The 19,919-nt window shown below is 38.5% G+C and overlaps 1 protein-coding gene across 1 annotated transcript; it reads left to right on the forward strand.

Annotated features, from left to right (window-relative positions):
- The first annotated feature begins 1,375 nt into the window (after positions 1-1,375).
- Positions 1,376-19,422, forward strand: bpnt2 (3'(2'), 5'-bisphosphate nucleotidase 2). Its single transcript, XM_061936733.1, has 8 exons — positions 1,376-1,945; positions 3,710-3,779; positions 5,472-5,618; positions 10,818-10,977; positions 11,035-11,130; positions 11,812-11,973; positions 13,457-13,591; positions 18,475-19,422. Exons 1-8 carry the CDS (start codon positions 1,824-1,826, stop codon positions 18,612-18,614), a joined length of 1,032 nt encoding a protein of 343 aa, XP_061792717.1. The 5' UTR covers positions 1,376-1,823; the 3' UTR covers positions 18,615-19,422.
- The last annotated feature ends 497 nt before the right edge of the window (positions 19,423-19,919 follow it).

Consider the following 19,919-nt stretch of genomic DNA (forward strand, 5'->3'; position numbering starts at 1 on the left):
ATCGCCCCTAGTCCATTTACAAACACATTTTTTTGAAGTAAAGTAAGAAACAATACAAATAGATAAAAAAATAAAAATAAAATTATATATATATATTAAAAACTGGGCTCATCTAAAACAACAAAAATTCTTCCAATAAAGACTTAATTTAAACAAGTGTTAAAGTTAAAGTTAAGTTAAAGTTCATGCAGGATTCTTGTGCTTTTTCAGAAGACTAAGAGGATCACTGCAGCAATTGTAAATATTCTGCTTTTCTTTGGGTGAAATTTGTACGACTTTTTTTACTTACTCTTACCTAAGTACAAAACTTGTACTTAGGTAAGGGATTTTCCTTTTTTTTTTTTAACCATTTTCTAAGGTTTTATTAATAATTTAAACTCATTAATCCAATGGGAGATTTTGGGTTTCACATCAAGAAATCGACTGTTATGTATGAAAAATTATGCTCGCAATATAATATCAATAATTTCTAGGTTGCTATCTTTCATAAAAATGCCATTTTTAAAATGTCTTCTATAGTGAATGGAGACATCTCCATAACTTAACCTCTGATCTCCCGAAATAAAGGTACAGTATCGCATTACAGCTGTTACAGTTGTCAACCAGAATTTCTAAATAAAATATTAGTTGGGTATATTCTATTAATAATTTGAAATTGTATTTTTCAGTTTAGAAAGAATATGAAAACTATCCGATTGCCTATTTATTTTTTATTTGTATTTTCTTGTTTCTAATTGAACAAAAGAACACACAAACATTCACAAGGTTGAGCATCAATATATAAATAGAAACAAAAAAGGTGAAGGAAGTAAGGTTAATACAAATAGACAAGACAAAATGTAATAAAATAAAAAATACGACTACATTTCTTCAATATGGATTTTATTTTTAACAATTTTCCAAGATATTTCTAGTATTGGAAACCTTTAATCCAATGTGAAAATGTGGGTTTCACTTTATGAAATCGACTTTTGTGTATAAAAAATTGGCTTGCAAGATAAGATCGATTATCATCTCTCTGCCGTCCAACTATTTAGTAGTCGGAGTTTTACCTGCGCAACCTCATTATACTATTGGCTACATTTTATATTCATAAATGTACATCTGTCAATACCCGACCTGTTTTTTGTGCCTTTAAAAAATAATCAGAACTTTATTTTAAAACGCTTTCTACCTCTAACAAGCACCAAACTATGATTCTGTGCTCCAATATGACTTACATATTTATACTTTACAACCCGCTGGCGCTGTTTCTGTACTTGTTTTCATTATTATTATTTATTTGCTGATATGTTGATGTTGAATGCTATAAATGAAGGTTTAAAAAAATAAAATAAAATAAATAATATTTTGTGATCATTGTCGCACAGTGATGACGTCCCGGCACCCACCGGAAAAGAAGGAGATATGTGAACACAAGACAGAATTCTTCTCGTCTGTCTTCGACGTCGCTGGAAATAATGTCTCGTTAGGCATCCACAAAATTATACAAGGAGATGTAATGTCTCGTTAGGCAGCCACAAAATTGTGCAAGGAAATATAATGTCTCGTTAGGCAGCCAGCAAATTATACAAGGAAATGTAAAGTCGCGTTAGGCAGTCGCGCTCATTCCGTAAACTCGCCTTCCGCTAAAGAAGACAACATTTCAATGTACAGCTGACATCTTGTCTCTTTTCTACACACTTGAATCCACATCTTGCTCCTTTTACTACACTTGAATCCACGTGGGCGAAGTAGCCACGTCACGCAGCGTGCCAGCCAGTGCCATTCTCTTGGCGCCTTTTATTGCTGCCATCCGGCCAGTAAAAGATCTTTCTACGACCATGTCTCCCATGGGCATCCGAATGTCTCCCTTTGGTGTGGCCGTCTTCTGCCTCTTCGGGGTGGCCATCGTCTTGTACCACCTGTACGCCGGCGTCCTCTCCAGCAGACTGGCGGCTTTCAGGTGAGATTCTTACACCTCAAATCAGCTAATACTCTTAAGTGTTGCTTTCTTACACGTCATAGTGTTGCTTTCTTACACGTCAATAGTGTTGCTTTCTTTCACGTCAATAGTGTTGCTTTCTTACACGTCAATAGTGTTGCGTTCAGGTAATATTCTTACACGTCAACAGTGTTGCGTTCAGGTGAGATTCTTATACGTCAACAGTGTTGCGTTCAGGTAATATTCGTACACGTCAACAGTGTTGCGTTCAGGTAATATTCGTACACGTCAACAGTGTTGCGTTCAGGTAATATTCGTACACGTCAACAGTGTTGCGTTCAGGTAATATTCTTACACGTCAACAGTGTTGCGTTCAGGTAATACTCTCACATATTTGATGAATCTCATTGGCTTAGGCCAGGGGTCGGCAACCTTTACCAGTCAAAGAGCCATTTTGACCAGTTTCACAAATTAAAGTAAACAATGGGAGCCACAAAAATCTTTTGAAATTTAACATGAAATAACACTGTTCCCAAAGTTTTTTTTTTGCTTTGTGCTATGTATAAACCTAGGGTCTCAGACACACGGCCCACACCTTAATATGAAAATTTAATGTTAGTGCGGCCCGAGGGTTTTATATGAATGACGCTTGACAGCGTCATACTTGACAAGCCGTAGTCTGCCGATTTTCCCGGCATACTACGAAATTCAGGGCAACTATTTTTCTCGAACGTGCCGTGATGGTACAGCATTTAGCGCATACTACAACCACCGTGCCAGCCCAGCCTCACGTTGCTTGGGGCTTCTGCTTGCACACGTAGGTGACAGCAAGGCATACTTGGTCAACAACCACACAGGTTACACTGACGGTGGCGGTATAAAAAAACTTTAACACTCTCACTAATAATGCGCCACACTGTGAACCCACACCAAACAAGAATGACAAACACATTTCGGGAGAACATCTGCACCATAACACAACATAAACACAACAAAACAAATACCCAGAATCCCATGCAGCCCTAACCCTACCGGGCTACATTATACACCTCTTTTCATCCAGGAAGTCTCTGTACATTGCTGCATTCATCTTTCCCTCTATCCTAACTAGTCTCCCATTTCCTGCCGCTGGAAACCATCCCCACAGCATGATGCTGCCACCACCATGCTTCACTGAAGGGATGGTATTGTCCTGGTGATGAGTGGTACTTGGTTTCCTCCAAACATGACACTTCAGTCTTTGTCTCATCAGACCAGAGAATTTACTTTCTCATTGTCTGAGAGTCTTTCAGGTGCATGTTGGCAAACTTGACTAAGAAATGGTAAACGTCTGGTCACTCCGACGGACAGGCCTGATTGCTGCACAGATGGTTCTCTTTTTTTAGTTTTTTAGTAAATTTGCAAAATTACAAAAATACATTATCATTATTGGGTATTGTGTGTAGAAGGAGGACATACATGAATTTATTCCATTTTGGAATAAGGCTGTGAGATAACAAAATGTGGAAAAAGCAGCCTGAGGATGAAAGAAAAAGTACCATCATGTTTCAAAGGCAGTATAGTACTTATTAGTACTGCGGTACTTTGTTAGTACCGGTATAGCGTACAACCCTTGTCTGAACTGTACTTGTGCAGGCAGCTTATGTGGCAACTCTGTCAATACTGCACGCACACAAACTGCTTCCCAGTTAGTTTTATGACGTTTTTTCTCAAAACTCATTTCATTATCTTACGATGCACAGGCAAAGAATTGAATTGTTCTTTCTTTTCCTTTTATATCTGCAGAAAAAAGGACGTGGATCTGAGAGAACTTCTGGCTGCATCAGTGGAGGCTGCAGTTCTTGGAGGCAAAGAGGTTAAGAAAATTACTATATATATATATATATATATATATATATATATATATATACACACACACAGTGGCTCCTAAAATTTTGAACAGGGTTCGTAAAGGAAATTTCTCCATATAAACATCCAGACTATAAGACGCTACTTCTTTCCTACGCTTTGAATTCCGCGGCTTATAAAACGGTGCAGGTAATATTTTGATTTATTCTTTGCTGACGGTCATAATACAAATAGTTTAAAAAAAACCCAGCACATTTGCCGAAAATGTGTGTTATTGTTTGTGCTATGATGCCATCTTTTGGACGAGTTCGCTCACTGCAGATACTGCAGTGCTCTTCTATTTAAACTGGTAGTACAATCTAATAAGTCTAATAGCTAATAGTTAATAAGTCGTCCATAGCGTTTCTACTCGTATGGATTCTTCATTCATCACTCTAAACAACGTTTGTAAGTTTTACAATATAACTAAAACAATTCTTACTTACTAAACCGTCCCATGTGTGATGTCTGTAGGAGTGTTTTCATGCATATTTGTACATGCTGTTGTAATGTAATGAAGCTAGCGTCGTTAGCATTAGCTAATATGCTAACACACTTACAAGTGTCTGTTAGTATTATCAACTTACAATGGCATTCTTTTTGTATTGTTTCAGTTTTTTAAATTCACCAAAACGTCAAGGTGGAGTTATTGAGTCTGTTTAGCTGATTGGAGAGCTAGCTTGTACAGCTAGTGGGTCCATGACCATGACTTCTGTTTTGTTTAATCAGCCGTTTAACTGCCGTGTTACAGCCACCGTTTGGAAACAATTAAAGTATGTAAATAAACATATACAGAATATTTCTGTGTAAATAAGTCATTTCACAACATATATGTCTGCGGCTTATAGTCTGGTGCGGCTAATATATGGAAAATATTTTTTCTTCTAAATTTTAGTGGGTGTGGCTTATATACCGGTGCGCTCTATAGTCTGGTAAATATGTATAATGGGTTCAGGCCTCGACAAAAGTCCATATTTTAGCTAAGGTTTGTACACACAATATCAAGTGCTATATAGTACTACATAACAAGGATGTAATGAATCAATGCCTCTTTATTAACCAGCCAAAACAACAACCTGAACTGTCCTGTATGCGCTGATTTGCCAACACTCACACATACACCAAAGACCCTTTGGTGCCCTCACAAACAATCAGAAATAAAACGTTTTTTTAAAACTATTAACAACCATATTGTGTGTGCGCGCGCAAACTACAATCACTACTACTTCCAATCACTCGTACCCAAGTGTATACTGCTTTTTCTGTACTCTAGTGTATACTGCTTTTTCTGTACTCTAGTGTATACTGCTTTTTCTGTACTCTAGTGTATACTGCTTTTTCTGTACCCTAGTGTATACTGCTTTTTCTGTACTCTAGTGTATACTGCTTTTTCTGTACCCTAGTGTATACTGCTTTTTCTGTACTCTAGTGTATACTGCTTTTTCTCTACTCTAGTGTATACTGCTTTTTCTGTACCCTAGTGTATACTGCTTTTTCTGTACTCTAGTGTATACTGCTTTTTCTCTACTCTAGTGTATACTGCTTTTTCTGTACCCTAGTGTATACTGCTTTTTCTGCACTCTAGTGTATACTGCTTTTTCTGTACTTTAGTGTATACTGCTTTTTCTGTACCCTAGTGTATACTGCTTTTTCTTCCTAGGTGAAAAAGGTGCGTGAGGAAAACAGTCTAAAGGAGAGGTCAAAGGGCAAGACAAAGGAGGGGGAGAATGAGCTTCTGACCATGGGTGACCTGCTCTCACATAGAAAGATGTACAACCTTATTAGGAACACCTTCCCTGAAGTCACGGTAAGTGCACACAATCCTTTTGTTGGCAGATATTGCCATTTCTATTCCATTCAGGGTTTTCTTCAGGGCAATATTCACAATGTACACGCACAAAATATAAAAATATTAAAAGTAGCAATTTAATATGTAATTATTTTTTTCAACGTCCTATTTTCATGTATTTCTGAACAAACACAAGCAAGCAATCAATCAATCTGTGATATACAATACTAGAGTAGTTAAACTAAATTATTTTTTTAATCAGATTCATTACATTTTGGAATTTGAATTAATTAATTATGATTAATCACATAATTGAAATGACCTTAAAAAAGACCCCAATATGTGTACGCAAATTCAATTTGATTGTCATAATGTGATCTAGGACCTTTTTTACACATTTGACTTGAATGAATGCATGTCATTCATTTGGACAAAACTTGGTGACAGTGAACTTTGCCAGCAGTCAGAGTCTCCTCAATTATTTGAATCATTTACAGTGAAGTTGTCACCTTGTGTAAATGCTAAATAAAAAGAGAATACAATGATTTGCAAATCCTTTTCAACTTATATTAATTTGAATAGACTGCAAAGACAAGATATTTCATGTTCACACTGAGAAACTTTATTTTTTTGCAAATATTAGCTCATTTGGAATTTGATGCCTGCAACATGTTTCAAAAAAGCTGGCACAAGTGGCAAAAAAGAGTGAGAAAGTTGAGGAATGCTCATCAAAGACTTATTTGGAACATCCCACAGGTGAACAGGCTAATTGGGAACAGGTGGGTGCCATGATTGGGTATAAAAGCAGCTTCCATGAAATGCTCAGTCATTCACAAACAAGGACGGGGCGAGGGTCACCACTTTGTCAACAAATGCCTGAGCAAATTGTTTAAGAACAACATTTCTCAAACAGCTATTGCAAGGAATTTAGGGATTTCACCATCTACGCTCAGTAATATCATCAAAAGGTAGAAAGAATCTGGAGAAATCACTGCACGTAAGCCATGATATTATGCACCTTGGATCCCTCAGGCGGTATTGCATCAAAAAGCCACATCAGTGTGTAAAGGATATCACCACATGGGCTCAGGAACGCTTCAGAAAACCACTGTCAGTAACTACAGTTGGTCGCTACATCTGTAAGTGCAAGTTAAAACTCTACTATGCAAAGCCAAAGCCATTTATCAACAACACCCAAAAACGCTTTGCTGGGCCCGAGCTCATTTAAGATGGACTGATGCAAAGTGGAAAAGTGTTCTGTGGTCTGACGAGTCCACATTTCAAATTGTTTTTGGAAACTGTGGACCAAAGAGGAAAAGAACAATCCGGACTGTTCTAGGGTGATAGTGTAAAAGGCATCATGTGTGATGGTATGGGGGTGTATTAGTGGCCAAGACATGGGTAACTTACACATCTGTGAAGGCACCATTAATGCTGAAAGGTACATACAGCTTTTGGAGCAACATATGTTGTTATCATGGACGCCCCTGCTTATTTCAGCAAGACAATGCCAAGCCAGGTGTTACAACAGTGTGGCTTCATAGTAAAAGAGTGCAGGTACTAGACTGGCCTGCCTGTAGTCCAGACATTGAAAATGTGTGAAGGCTAGAATATGAGAAGGGAGACTGTTGAACAACTTAAGCTGTACATCAAGCAAGAATGGGAAATAATTCTACTTCAAAAATGTGTCTCCTCAGTTCCAAAACCTTTACTGAGTGTTGTTAAAAGGATAGGCCATGTAACACACTGGTAAAAATGCCTTTTTTGCAATGTGTTGCTGCCATTAAATTCAAAGTTTGATTATTTGCAAAAATAAATGGAAGTTTCTCAGTGTGAACATGAAATATCTTGTCTTTGCAGTCTATTCAATTGAATATAAGTTGAAAAGGATTTGTTGTATTCTCTTTTTATTTACCATTTACACAACGTGACAACTTCATTGCTTTTGGCTTTTGTAATTACTTGATTAATCTAAGTGTCGACTTTAAATCCAGGTGTAAACTACACCCCGCAGGCCAAGTCATGAGTTTAAATAAGGAGTCTGGCCTGCGGGCTGTCAAAATTCATTTAAAACCTCCGACAATCTCATTTCTGCAAATTTGCCTGTAATTTGTGGACAACGTGAGCAGATCAGGTCTAAAGTGTGCCTTGAAGAGTATGCAGCACAGCATTTACTTGTGACCCAATCCAAACAACCTTCCCTAATCATGGCGCCAAAAAAGCAGCAGCTCCACAAAAAGTCCAAACACATGGTCAGACATAACACAACCTGCTCTCTGAACTTTGTGGAAACATCCACACACATTTCACAATTACACCCATTTAAATCCATTACAATGCATGATGGGAAAATGCAACACTTATCCATGTTTGGTGTATTTTAGATGCTTGATATGTCTGTGTAAACGGCTTTCCCTTGTGGGTTCTTTTTGGACCAATATAAAGGCTGCGGAGCTGCCAGGTTTTACAAGTCTCTTTTTATTGTGCTCTTTCGTGCAATTGTCGTCGTGTTGGTGCTTCCTCTGGCTCGTCCGTGTGTCACCGCTCTCTCCCCCCTCATGGTCTCCGACGCTGCTAAATAAAGAGACAGGTGATTAGATAACTGGTTCCAGCTGAGGTATGTCCTCACCTGTCAGTTGCTCCACAACCGGCTCCTGCACACGCCCTGCCCGCAGGAGACGCGTGGACCACGCCCCTTCCACAGTCTGATTGATTACAAAACTTTAAGCAGGTCGTCTCGGAAGTAAACAATGTAGAAGTCAAACTTTAACAAGCTCTAAATGTCCAATTATATGAACTATTAGTTATACATCCGTTATATAAATATTAGATATATTGTGACTTTACATGCGCATTTGTTTAGCCCTCAGGTCAAAGGGTTTGGACACCCCCGCTGTAGACCAATAATGCTATGGTTTGTTGTCATTAATCACACACATTCATTTTGAAAGCCCTAAAAATTGTATTTCTTCTAGACTGTTAGTCAAATGAAACATGCAATATGTTTTATTGATCTATTTCAAGTACTTACTGAATACTTTGACTTGCAGTCTTGTAAGAGTGAACCACAGCAACCTGCCAAACATTGTAAACAAGAGCAGTCAATCACACCAATTCAAATTATAATGCAGAAGAATCTTCATGCATGTCAAATGTAAATAGCTTCAAGGGTCCTATGATGATTGTAATCTACCTTCAACACACGTCTAAATGATAACTATTGGATATGCTTCGGTCACTTTTGGAACCCCTTTTGTGTGTGTTTGCGTAGGCGTTCCCAGGTTGGGACTTCAACCCTCCACGCCTTCTCCAAAACTGCTTCTTTTGGAAATGCACACTGTTTAAATATTTATCTTCAAGTCAAACATCACCACTGGGTTTTTTCCCCAGTCACGGTCCAAAATAAACTTCCTAAACATTGCAGTCCTCTCCCTCATTTATGGCTGTTAATTGCTTCATTATTAGGCTTATATTTTCATTTATTTTGAATACGTTTTTTAACACTTTGAGAGCCCTTCAGACATGAAATAACACTCTTTGACCTCTTTTTTTTTTATCCAATATAGCCAGATTCTCAAACTGGTACACAGGTTCCATCTAGTGGTAGGCTAATGAATCACTTAATTAAATATTCAAACACAGTGTTACTGTTCAAACTATAATGTTACAGTGGCCAGAAATATTAAATATACTAGTTAAATACAACCTTTGCCTTGTTTTTCATGAATATTTAGGCCTACTACGCTACTGTATTTTAATGTATTGCCATCTAGTGGCCAATATGTCTATTTTTAGTTTATGTAGTCATTTTTATGCTTGAAAATGCTTAATTTAGAACAAAAGGAATATTGATTATATTTTTAAAAAATTGTTCATCTCCAAAAAATTGCAATATGGTGGTTTTAATAACCTGTAATTTTATAATTTTACAAATTATATCAAAAGAAGGCTTGAAATATCTTGAGTTGTATGTGATGAAACTATTTCATGTGTTAATTTCACCTTGTAAATGTAATTGTTGGTGTAAACTAACCTTTGCACGATTGATGATTATTGATATTTTTTATGACCTATCGAAAAGAAGGATCAGGAAAAAATGTATTAAATGTAAACATTTTTATTTCAAAAGTAACCTTCCTGTGATTATAATCCCTCCGCTATCAAGTCAGAAATGTCAACACAAGCATGGAAAACACTCAATGTCAACAAAATTGAACACTTAACAATAATCTCTTAAAATGAAGAATATGTAAGAAATGCTTCATAAAGTGTAATAAAATAGTGTAAAGTGTGGAAATTTAGGTTTTCAGCACCGAAGGCTTGGAATAACCTACAATCGAACATTAAACTTCAAACCCTAGTTACGTTGAATGAGTTTAAAGCTTCTGTGAAAGGACTGCAGTCTACCTTGTCTGTATGCACATGTGTCATGTCAGCAAGTTTTAATGTTGTAAATGTGATGTTTTATGTATTTGTTTACTGTTTTTAATGTAACATTGCTGCTGCCCTCTTGGCCAGGTCTCCCTTGGAAAAGAGATCTTTGATCTCAATGGGATTTTACCTGGTTAAATAAAGGCTAATAATAAATAATACAAATGTAAAACTGACAAGAAGTATTTTCTGCAGGTTTAGTGGCAGGAAGTTACAGCTGTGCTCTAAATGGTGAGCTAAGATGGTGTGGTATTAGTGGTCTTGTTGGGGACTAGCATCATTTACAGACCATATTGGTCTGACTACGGTCCTTTAAAAAAAAAGTGTCATCCTGTTCAGGTGACTTTTCCTCTTTTATCCACAATTTCTTCATTTTGACTTTCTCTTCTCACTCCAAACAAAGAATCAACCAAACATGATAGTTGATACTGTTACCTGATTGGCTGTTTGGCTGTTAGCGTGTCACTTCCTGCGTTGCTAGGTAACCAGAGAGCCACTTCCGCTTTCTTCCCAGGAAGAAAGAAAAAAACTTTATTGAGCGTTTTATCAAATGCATTTTTTAAATTGATATCAATTACGTGTCTATTGCGATATGTATTGATATTGTTTTATCGCCCAGTCCTATTTAAAGGAATAATAAAGACTGGAAGTCATGTAAAATAGGAGGACTCATTCAACATTTGATACTTTTTATTTGAAAGTATACTTCATTTCATAGGAGCTGGAACATTGTTGTTTTGCTTAGGTGATGTTTCTATGAACTGTAGTACTCCTGTTGTCCACCAGGTGAACAGTGAGGAGCATGACAACATGGTGGACCAGATCGCAGTCTGGAGCCGGGACATCCCAGCCGACATTGTGGAAAAGATAGAAGGAGGCGGGAAGGTTCCTGCAGAGAGTGTGACAGTGTGGATTGACCCTTTGGACGCCACGCAGGAATATACAGGTGGATGTTTGATTGTGAAATGAGATGTTCTTTCTAAATGCTGACATCACCCCCCAGAGAACCTGGTGAAGTACGTGACCACTATGGTGTGTGTGGCTGTGGATGGTAAACCTGTAATTGGGGTCATACACCAGCCCTTCACCGGCTTCACAGGTAAGTCCCACACACACACTGTTGAAATAATGTCATCCACACAGTCCATGTTCAAAGACCAAATAATATAAGGTCACTAGAAACTTCTTCCACCCTTTAAGTCACTGTTGCCAGAGACCAGCTCTAAAAAAGAAGCTGTTGATGTTGTTGTTTGTATTACTGTTTAAATATATGATGTTGATGTCAGTGGTTGTTGTTTATATTACTGTATTATATTATGTGATGTTGTTGTTTATATTACTGTTTGAATATGTGATGTTGATGTCAGTGGTTTATATTACTGTATTATATTATGTGATGTTGATGTCAGTGGTTGTTTATATTACTGTATTATATGATGTGATGTTGTTTATATTACTGTTTGAATATGTGATGTTGTTTATATTACTGTTTAAATATGTGATGTTTATATTACTGTTTAAATATGTGGTGTTGATGTCAGTGGTTCATATTACTGTATTATATGATGTGATGTTGTTTATATTACTGTTTAAATATGTGATGTTGTTTATATTACTGTTTAAATATGTGATGTTGTTTATATTACTGTTTAAATATGTGATGTTCTTGTTTATATTACTGTTTAAATATGAGATGTTTTTGTTTATATTACTGTTTAAATATGTGATGCTGTTGTTTATATTGGTGTATTATATGATGTGATGTTGATGTGTGTGACAGCCTGGGCGCTGGTGCATCATGGATCCAATATGAGTCCTCGCTCGGCCTACAGTGTTAGCTCTCCCAAAGTCATCGTGTCCCGTTCCCACTCGGGGAAGGTGAAGAGCTACATTCAGAATGCTTTTGGAAATGGCACAACAATTGTAGAAGCAGGAGGAGCAGGTGAGTTAGTTTGTAATAGTAAATAAATGGCACAATAATTGTAGAAGCAGGTGAGTTAGTTTGTAGTAGTAAATAAACTAGCATCTTCTTGCTGCCACAATCAAATCACATCAATAACATAATGGGCTAATTTAATTGCACTTTTGTGTATTTTTGTTTATTTTGATTATACAGTACCTCTTTGCTCAGTATTTATCCAGTTGATAACTCCTAACTAGGGTAGCACAGTCTACCAGTACTAACCAAGTACTGTGGTACTATGGAATTAAAACCGGTACTATACTGCCTCTGAAAAATACCGGCATTTTTTATTTTTTACGCACATTACAGCGCGCCATTGTGACATTGCTGGTAATACGAGCAGAGGCGCGTGTTCGGCAACGCACACGTACAGAGTACTTACAAGCAGACACAGTGTGTAGACATAAGATGCAGAATGGACGCATTTTGCCTTCAAAACAACTGATTTAGGTTGAAGCTATAAACACTGAATCGCCGCTCTACAAGAGGTACTTTAAACATGAATATCTAGCTAGCAACTAACATCCATAGCTTTAGCTACTTCTAAATCACTAATCCTCACCTCCATGGCGACAATTAAAGTATGTTTCTTACAGGTATCATTATCACTGCAGGACGAGGAATAGCTAAACATGCTTCACTACACAGCGTAGAAGGATACAATAGCTAACAGCAAGCTAGCACTCCTCAATGTAAACAAAGGCTATTGGTGGATCTACATACACAAAGTGCATGGGTGGGTCTACATACACAAAGTGCATGGGTGGGTCTACATACAGGCAACGGCTCTAACAATACCAAGTACAAGAGCCATAAATAGTTGATACTACAATGATTACATCCATATTTTTTTATTATCTTGTGCCATTTTTTATTGTTTATCAACTCAAGACACATTTCCTTGGACACAGGAGAACTTGAATTATGACCAATGTATGATCCTGTAACTACTATATTCAAATGTGTAGTATCAGCCAAAACTAATGTCAAGTATCAAAGTAGAGAAGAATAAGTGATTATTACATTTGAACAGAAGTGTAGATAGAAAGTAAAGATATATTAACAGTAAATGAACAAGTAGATAAATAATGTTAATCATATATTGTTGTTCATCCTAATTAGTTTTGCATATTATTTATGACATATTAAAGGAGCAGTGACAAAGTTATGTTAATTATATATGTTATGTTATATATGTTATGTTAATCATATATTGTTGTTCATCCTAGTTAGGTGTGCATATTATTTAGGACATATTAAAGGAGCAGTGACATAGTTATGTTAAAACCATTTTCTGAATGAGGAATATAAATATGAGGAGGGAAGTTGGAGAAGAGAGACATTGAAATTGTAGTTTGCCATCTATTTAATGGTGTCATATCATCTATTTAATGGTGTCATATCATCTATTTAATGGTGTCATATCAACAGAATATGTCCAACATCTTTCCTCTCCTTTCAGGGTACAAGGTGCTGTCACTCTTGCAGATGCCTTCAGGTGACAAGGGCGATGTAGACCAGGCCGACGTCTACGTCCACATCACTTTCATTAAGAAGTGGGACATCTGTGCTGGTGCAGCACTTCTGACTGCCATGGGTAATTCAACTACCATAACATGTCTAATTAGTCTTTGACTGCCATGGGTAATTCAACTACCATAACACCTCTAATTAGTCATTGACTGCCATGGGTAATTCAACTACCATAACATGTCTAATTAGTCATTGACTGCCATGGGTAATTCAACTACCATAACATGTCTAATTAGTCATTGACTGCCATGGGTAATTCAACTACCATAACACCTCTAATTAGTCATTGACTGCCACGGGTAATTCAACTACCATAACACGTCTAATTAGTCATTGACTGCCATGGGTAATTCAACTACCATAACATCTCTAATTAGTCATTGACTGCCATGGTTAATTCAACTACCATAACACCTGGTCTCCGTGATCCTGTTGGCGTGTGGTTGCCGGTTGCAGTTTTTTTGATCGCTTTGATTTGATTGGGTGGTGCTGGCTGTCTGGGGGTATGGCGGCTGCTGTTTCTGCTGCCGTTTGTTTGTGGTATGGGCACCCGTGGCTGCTGGGTCTGGTGCAGGGGGGTGGCTGATGTTGTGACTGGTGGCAGCGAGCGCGCGTGGTGGTTGTCGGGGCTAACGAACTGTGTATATGTATGTATATGTGTGTGTATATGTATGTATGTATATAAATGTGTATGTGTACATATGTGTATGTATATGTATATATGGGTATGTGTGTGTATGTGTACATGTATGTGTGTATGTACCGGTATGTATATTTCTGGGGGTACGCTCTGGGCCTGCCTGTAAGGCGGGGGTCAGCGCCTCAGGCTACTGCATCCGGACTGCGTGTCTGGAGCTCCCGGGTCCCACCGTCCATCCCTTCCAGGTGCCCGTCTTGGTTGGGGCCTGCTGGGTCTAGTCCCTGCGTCTATTGTGGTAGCTTGGTGCTGCAAGGTATTCCGAGGTGCTGTGAGTAGGCCAGTTGCTGGGGTAGTGACCTTGTGTGTCAGCATGTCTGTGATCTTCTTTTAATTATTTTTTTACATTTTTTTTAAATTTATTTATTTTTTAATATATTTTATAAATATTCTTTTTGAATTTTTCCCCTCCCTCGGGGGGGGGGGGGGAGCTTGGCGGGGCGGCTGCTGGTTGTTCCATCTCCATCGTTGGGGTCCCTGCAGGTGGGTGGGTGGTTCCCGTGGCCCTGTGCCGGGTGGTCCTGCGGCGGACGATTTGGGTGGGGTGGCCGGGGGGTGGCCGGGGGCTAGCCTCGCCGCGCTCTCCGGGGGTAAGGGGTGGGCTCGTGGGGGCCCGGTTGCCGGTGGGGCGGGGGCGGTCTTCCCGTCCAGTTGCGGGGAGTCTCTGGGTCCCTCGGGCGGGGCGTCTCGCCTTTCTGCCCGTGTGGGGTGTGGTCTCTCGCTGGCTTGGGGTCTGGCTGTCCCCTGCTTTTCTCGTGCCTTGTCCTCTGCCGGGTGCGTCTGTCTGCGGCCTGCTGCTGGCCCTTGTGGGCGGTGCGGTGGGCCGGGCTCTGGGGCTCCTGCCGCTGGCCGGCTTGGCTGCGTGGGGGCGGTGGTCCCTGGTTCCCTGGGCACCACACCTACTGTTTGTGGGTTGGGCTCTCGGGGGTGATGGGGCCGTGCTCTGGCTCCCTTGCACTCTGGGAGTCGAATATATTGTACATACAAATTCACATATGCTCACATACATACATAGGTACCTACGCTCCCACATACATACACAAATACAGTACATATTTACATACTTAAAGTTCGTACACCCACACGCACATTCAATGTACAAACATACACATACTGTACATATACACTCACTGTACAAACTGTATAACGGTATCGGTAATTAAAGAGTTGGACAATATCGGAATATCGGATATCGGCAAAAAAACATTATCGGACATCCCTAGTTGTAATGCACTTTTCCACCACTGATATCAAACAATGTACAGTTGTAATGCACGTTTCCACCACTGACATCAAACAAACTGAAGAAGTATGAAGCTAAAGTTACAATGACGTTTCTTAAGCGCAAAAAATATGACTCAAAATGGTGAAGCTGTATTTTCATTTGCACTGGAATTTTATTTACAGTTTATTTATTTACATTATTATTATGTATTATTCATTTAGTTAAAATGTATTTACTTTAGCACTGCATAATTGTATGTAAATGTATTCCATTCATTTGCAGTATATTTGATTAGTATTTATTTTTGTAATCAGCCTGACCTAATTATCTTTAAGATTAACACATGCTTTCATATCTTTTGACCAGGTTTATTTTGTATGTACCGGTAGGTTCTTGAATATGATTCAAATCAAGAGTAGGATGACTAATTCAGTGTTAATATTTGAGTGGGCCCCGAGGTTAAAAGGCTTTAGATGAATATTTGGCTTCAATTCAAATAGTATGACTTTTAAAGCAGTGGTGCACAGAGACATCAATCATTTATAATTTACTCCACAGTCCCACCTATGAACCAGCTTGTTCATAAAACTCCTGATAGGAAGTCACCATTTGTGACATCTTTGTGACAATGCACGTGAATAAATACAAACCCCGTTTCCATATGAGTTGGGAAATTGTTTTAGATGTAAATATAAACGGAATACAATGATTTGCAAATCCTTTTCAACCCATATTCAATTGAATATGCTACAAAGACAAGATATTTCATGTTCAAACTCATAAACTTTATTTTTTTTTGCAAATAATAATTAACTTAGAATTTCATGGCTGCAACATGTGCCAAAGTAGTTGGTAAAGTGCATGTTCACCACTGTGTTACATGGCCTTTCCTTTTAACAACACTCAGTAAACGTTTGGGAACTGAGGAGACACATTTTTTAACCTTCTCAGGTGGAATTCTTTCCCATTCTTGCTTGATGTACAGCTTAAGTTGTTCAACAGTCTGGGGGTCTCCGTTGTGCTATTTTAGGCTTCATAATGCACCACACATTTTCAATGGGAGACAGGTCTAGACTACAGGCAGGCCAGTCTAGTACACCCGCACTATTTTACTATGAAGCCACGTTGATGTAACACGTGGATTGGCATTGTCTTGCTGAAATAAGCAGGGGCGTCCATGGTAACATTGCTTGGATGGCAACATATGTTGCTCCAAAACCTGTATGTACCTTTCAGCATTAATGGTGCCTTCACAGATGTGTAAGTTACCCATGTCTTGGGCACTAATACACTCCCATACCATCACACATGCTGCCTTTTACACTTTGCGCCTATAACAATCCGGATGGTTCTTTTCCTCTTTGGTCCGGAGGACACGACGTCCACAGTTTCCAAAAACAATTTGAAATGTGGACTCGTCAGACCACAGAACACTTTTCCACTTTGTATCAGTCCATCTTAGATGAGCTCAGGCCCAGCGAAGCCGACAGCGTTTCTGGGTGTTGTTGATAAAAACGGTTTTCGTCTTGCATAGGAGAGTTTTAACTTGCACTTACAGATGTAGCGACCAACTGTAGTTACTGACAGTGGGTTTCTGAAGTGTTCCTGAGCCCCTGTGGTGATATCCTTTACACACTTGTCGCTTGTTGATGCAGTACAGCCTGAGGGATGGAAGGTCACGGGCTTAGCTGCTTACGTGCAGTGATTTCTCCAGACTCTCTGAACCCTTTGATGATATTACGGAGCGTAGATGGTGAAATCCCTAAATTCCTTGCAATAGCTAGTTGAGAAAAGTTTTTCTTAAACTGTTCAACAATTTGCTCACACATTTGTTGACAAAGTTGTGACCCTCGCCCCATCCTTGTTTGTGAATGACTGAGCATTTCATGGAAGCTGCTTTTGTACCCAATCATGGCACCCACCTGTTCCCAATTAGTTTGCACACCTGTGGGATGTTCCAAATAACTTTATCAGTATTTATTGCCACCTTTCCCAACTTCTTTGTCACGTGTTGCTGGCATCAAATTCTAAAGTTAATGATTATTTGCAAAAAAAAAAAAAGTTGATCAGTTTGAACATCAAATATGTTGTCTTTGTAGCATATTCAACTGAATATGGCTTGAAAATGATTTGCAAATCATTGAATTCTGTTTATATTTACATCTAACACAATTTCCCAACTCATGTAGAAACGGGGTTTGTATATAACGGTAGGTTCCATCTGCAGTCTGCAGCAGGTTGGTGAGCTAAGATCAGGACCAAAGTGACCATAAGTGCTCAATTGTTGCATATAATATTTGTGCGGGAAGGAAGAAAAGACACATGAGTATATTATTGCACATAGTCCTATTACACAAGTAGTTAGCAATCACACATGTATTTACACATGAGTATATTATTGCACATAGTCCTATTACACAAGTAGTTATGTAGTATTTACACATGTATTTATTTATACATGAGTATATTATTGCACATAGTCCTATTACACAAGTAGTTAGCAATCACACATGTATTTACACATGAGTATATTATTGCACATAGTCCTATTACACAAGTACCGTAGTTAGCAATCACACATGTATTTATTTACATGAGTATATTATTGCACATAGTCCTATTACACGAGTAGTTATGTAGTATTTACACATGGAACATTGCAGCAAAACAAGCTAAAGCTATGTATGATGTATTGCACAACATATGAATACAGGACTTTTACAATGGAAATAGAAATGTTTTATAGCTAATAGGAAGTATTTCTAGCTCTTGTCCTTGAATGTGATGTATCACCAACAACACATCACACACTAAAGAAAAAAAAAGCCTACTACTAGCAAAAATGAGTCAAAAACAAAAGAGAGTTTTTTTGCAAAGGGAAAAAAGAGCAGGGGCTCCCACTAATTCAATGTTATGGTGACTTTTTTCATGTATTCATGTCTCATGCACTCGTTTGCTGTATTTCTCTGCCACACACTGTGAACACACACGTCATTCTAATGTGTAGATGTCACCCTGGTTGTAGGGGGACACATGACATCTCTGAAGGGAGAAGACATTGACTACAGGGAGACAGCGCTCACCACAGGGGGGCTGGTGGCCAGTGTGGGTGTTGATCATAAGGCCATCCTGGAGAGGCTGCCCAGCTGGGACCCTACTAAGTGAAAGCTTGTGTTGCAAGCAGACCTCACCTCTTCATGAGTACACAACCTGGTCTAATGGTAGGTCCTCCTGGCTGTCTATAAGGGTAGACCTTTCCCACATTTATGAGTACACAACCTGGTCTAAAGGTAGGTCCTCCTGGCTGTCTATAAGGGTAGACCTTTCCCACATCAAGCTATTACTTTCATTCAGCAACAACAAGGACAATGATAGCAAGTTGCCTTCATCTAAAAGACGCTGACACCTTCCCTATCACATTTGGCTCTGCATGAAACTTCATATTTGACTTGTAGAAATGCTGATGGCTTCAGTTGGACCACCCTGGAAACATTGATCCAAGTATAAAAGGAGCACAATGCCATAGATCCAAGTATAAAAGGACTACAATGCCATAGATCCAAGTATAAATGGAGCACAATGCCACTGGATTAACAAGCAAAGTCTGCTGAGGAAGGACAAGGATGTACCATTTATACATGTTGTCTAGAAAAGACATCATGCAGGGTCTTTCAGATGGTTGGCTTTTAACATGTAAATATCATTCGTTTTTCAAGCCATCAAGGAGGGGAAAAGTAGGTTCACTTCTTTGTTCATATATATTTCTAAAAAGAAACTGGGTTTTGGTGTACAGGTATTTATTTAGTTGTTTTCCTCTCAAAATATACAAATAACTTATTGCCAGATAACATAACTGTGAAAACAATAGAGCAAATTGACTAATAAATGGTGGTAGCACGCAGAGTTTTATGGGGAAATGCTTAGAAGGATGTTCCGTTTACAGACGCTGAGAATAAAGTCAACATTGTTTCAATGATGTTTGTGTAGCAGTCATTTAGCCTGGATTTTATTAACACTTGTGTGGGAATTAAAATGTGATATTGTTCAGTTTGAAGGTCTGAAGGTTTGTCAGAGTCAGAGTTTTTATTTTTCTATGAAGTTGCATTGTGTTTTTGATTGCAGCATTGGATACACACTAACTATACACACTTTCTCTTAACAACTCTTTTTGCAGCATTGGATACACACAAACAATATACACTTTCTCTTAACAACTATTTTTGCAGCATTGGATACACACAAACAATATACACTTTCTCTTAACAACTATTTTTGCAGCATTGGTTACACACTAACTATACATACTTTCTCTTAACAACTCTTTTTGCAGCATTGGATACACACAAACTATTCACACTTTCTCATAACAACTCTTTTTGCAGCATTGGATACACACTAACTATATACACTTTCTCTTAACTCTTTTTGCAGCATTGGATACACACTAACTATACACACTTTCTCTTAACA

This window comes from Nerophis lumbriciformis, linkage group LG03 (assembly GCF_033978685.3).
Source record: "Nerophis lumbriciformis linkage group LG03, RoL_Nlum_v2.1, whole genome shotgun sequence".
Lineage (NCBI taxonomy): Eukaryota > Metazoa > Chordata > Actinopteri > Syngnathiformes > Syngnathidae > Nerophis > Nerophis lumbriciformis.

What these genes read in the sequence shown, in the direction of transcription:
- bpnt2 (XM_061936733.1), top strand. Translation starts at nt 1,824, where the DNA reads ATGTCTCCCATGGGCATCCGAATGTCTCCCTTTGGTGTGGCCGTCTTC. An exon ending in ACACCTTCCCTGAAGTCACG is followed by an intron (nt 5,619 to 10,817) that starts GTAAGTGCACAC and finishes GTTGTCCACCAG; the next exon opens with GTGAACAGTGAGGAGCATGA. An exon ending in GCCCTTCACCGGCTTCACAG is followed by an intron (nt 11,131 to 11,811) that starts GTAAGTCCCACA and finishes TGTGTGTGACAG; the next exon opens with CCTGGGCGCTGGTGCATCAT.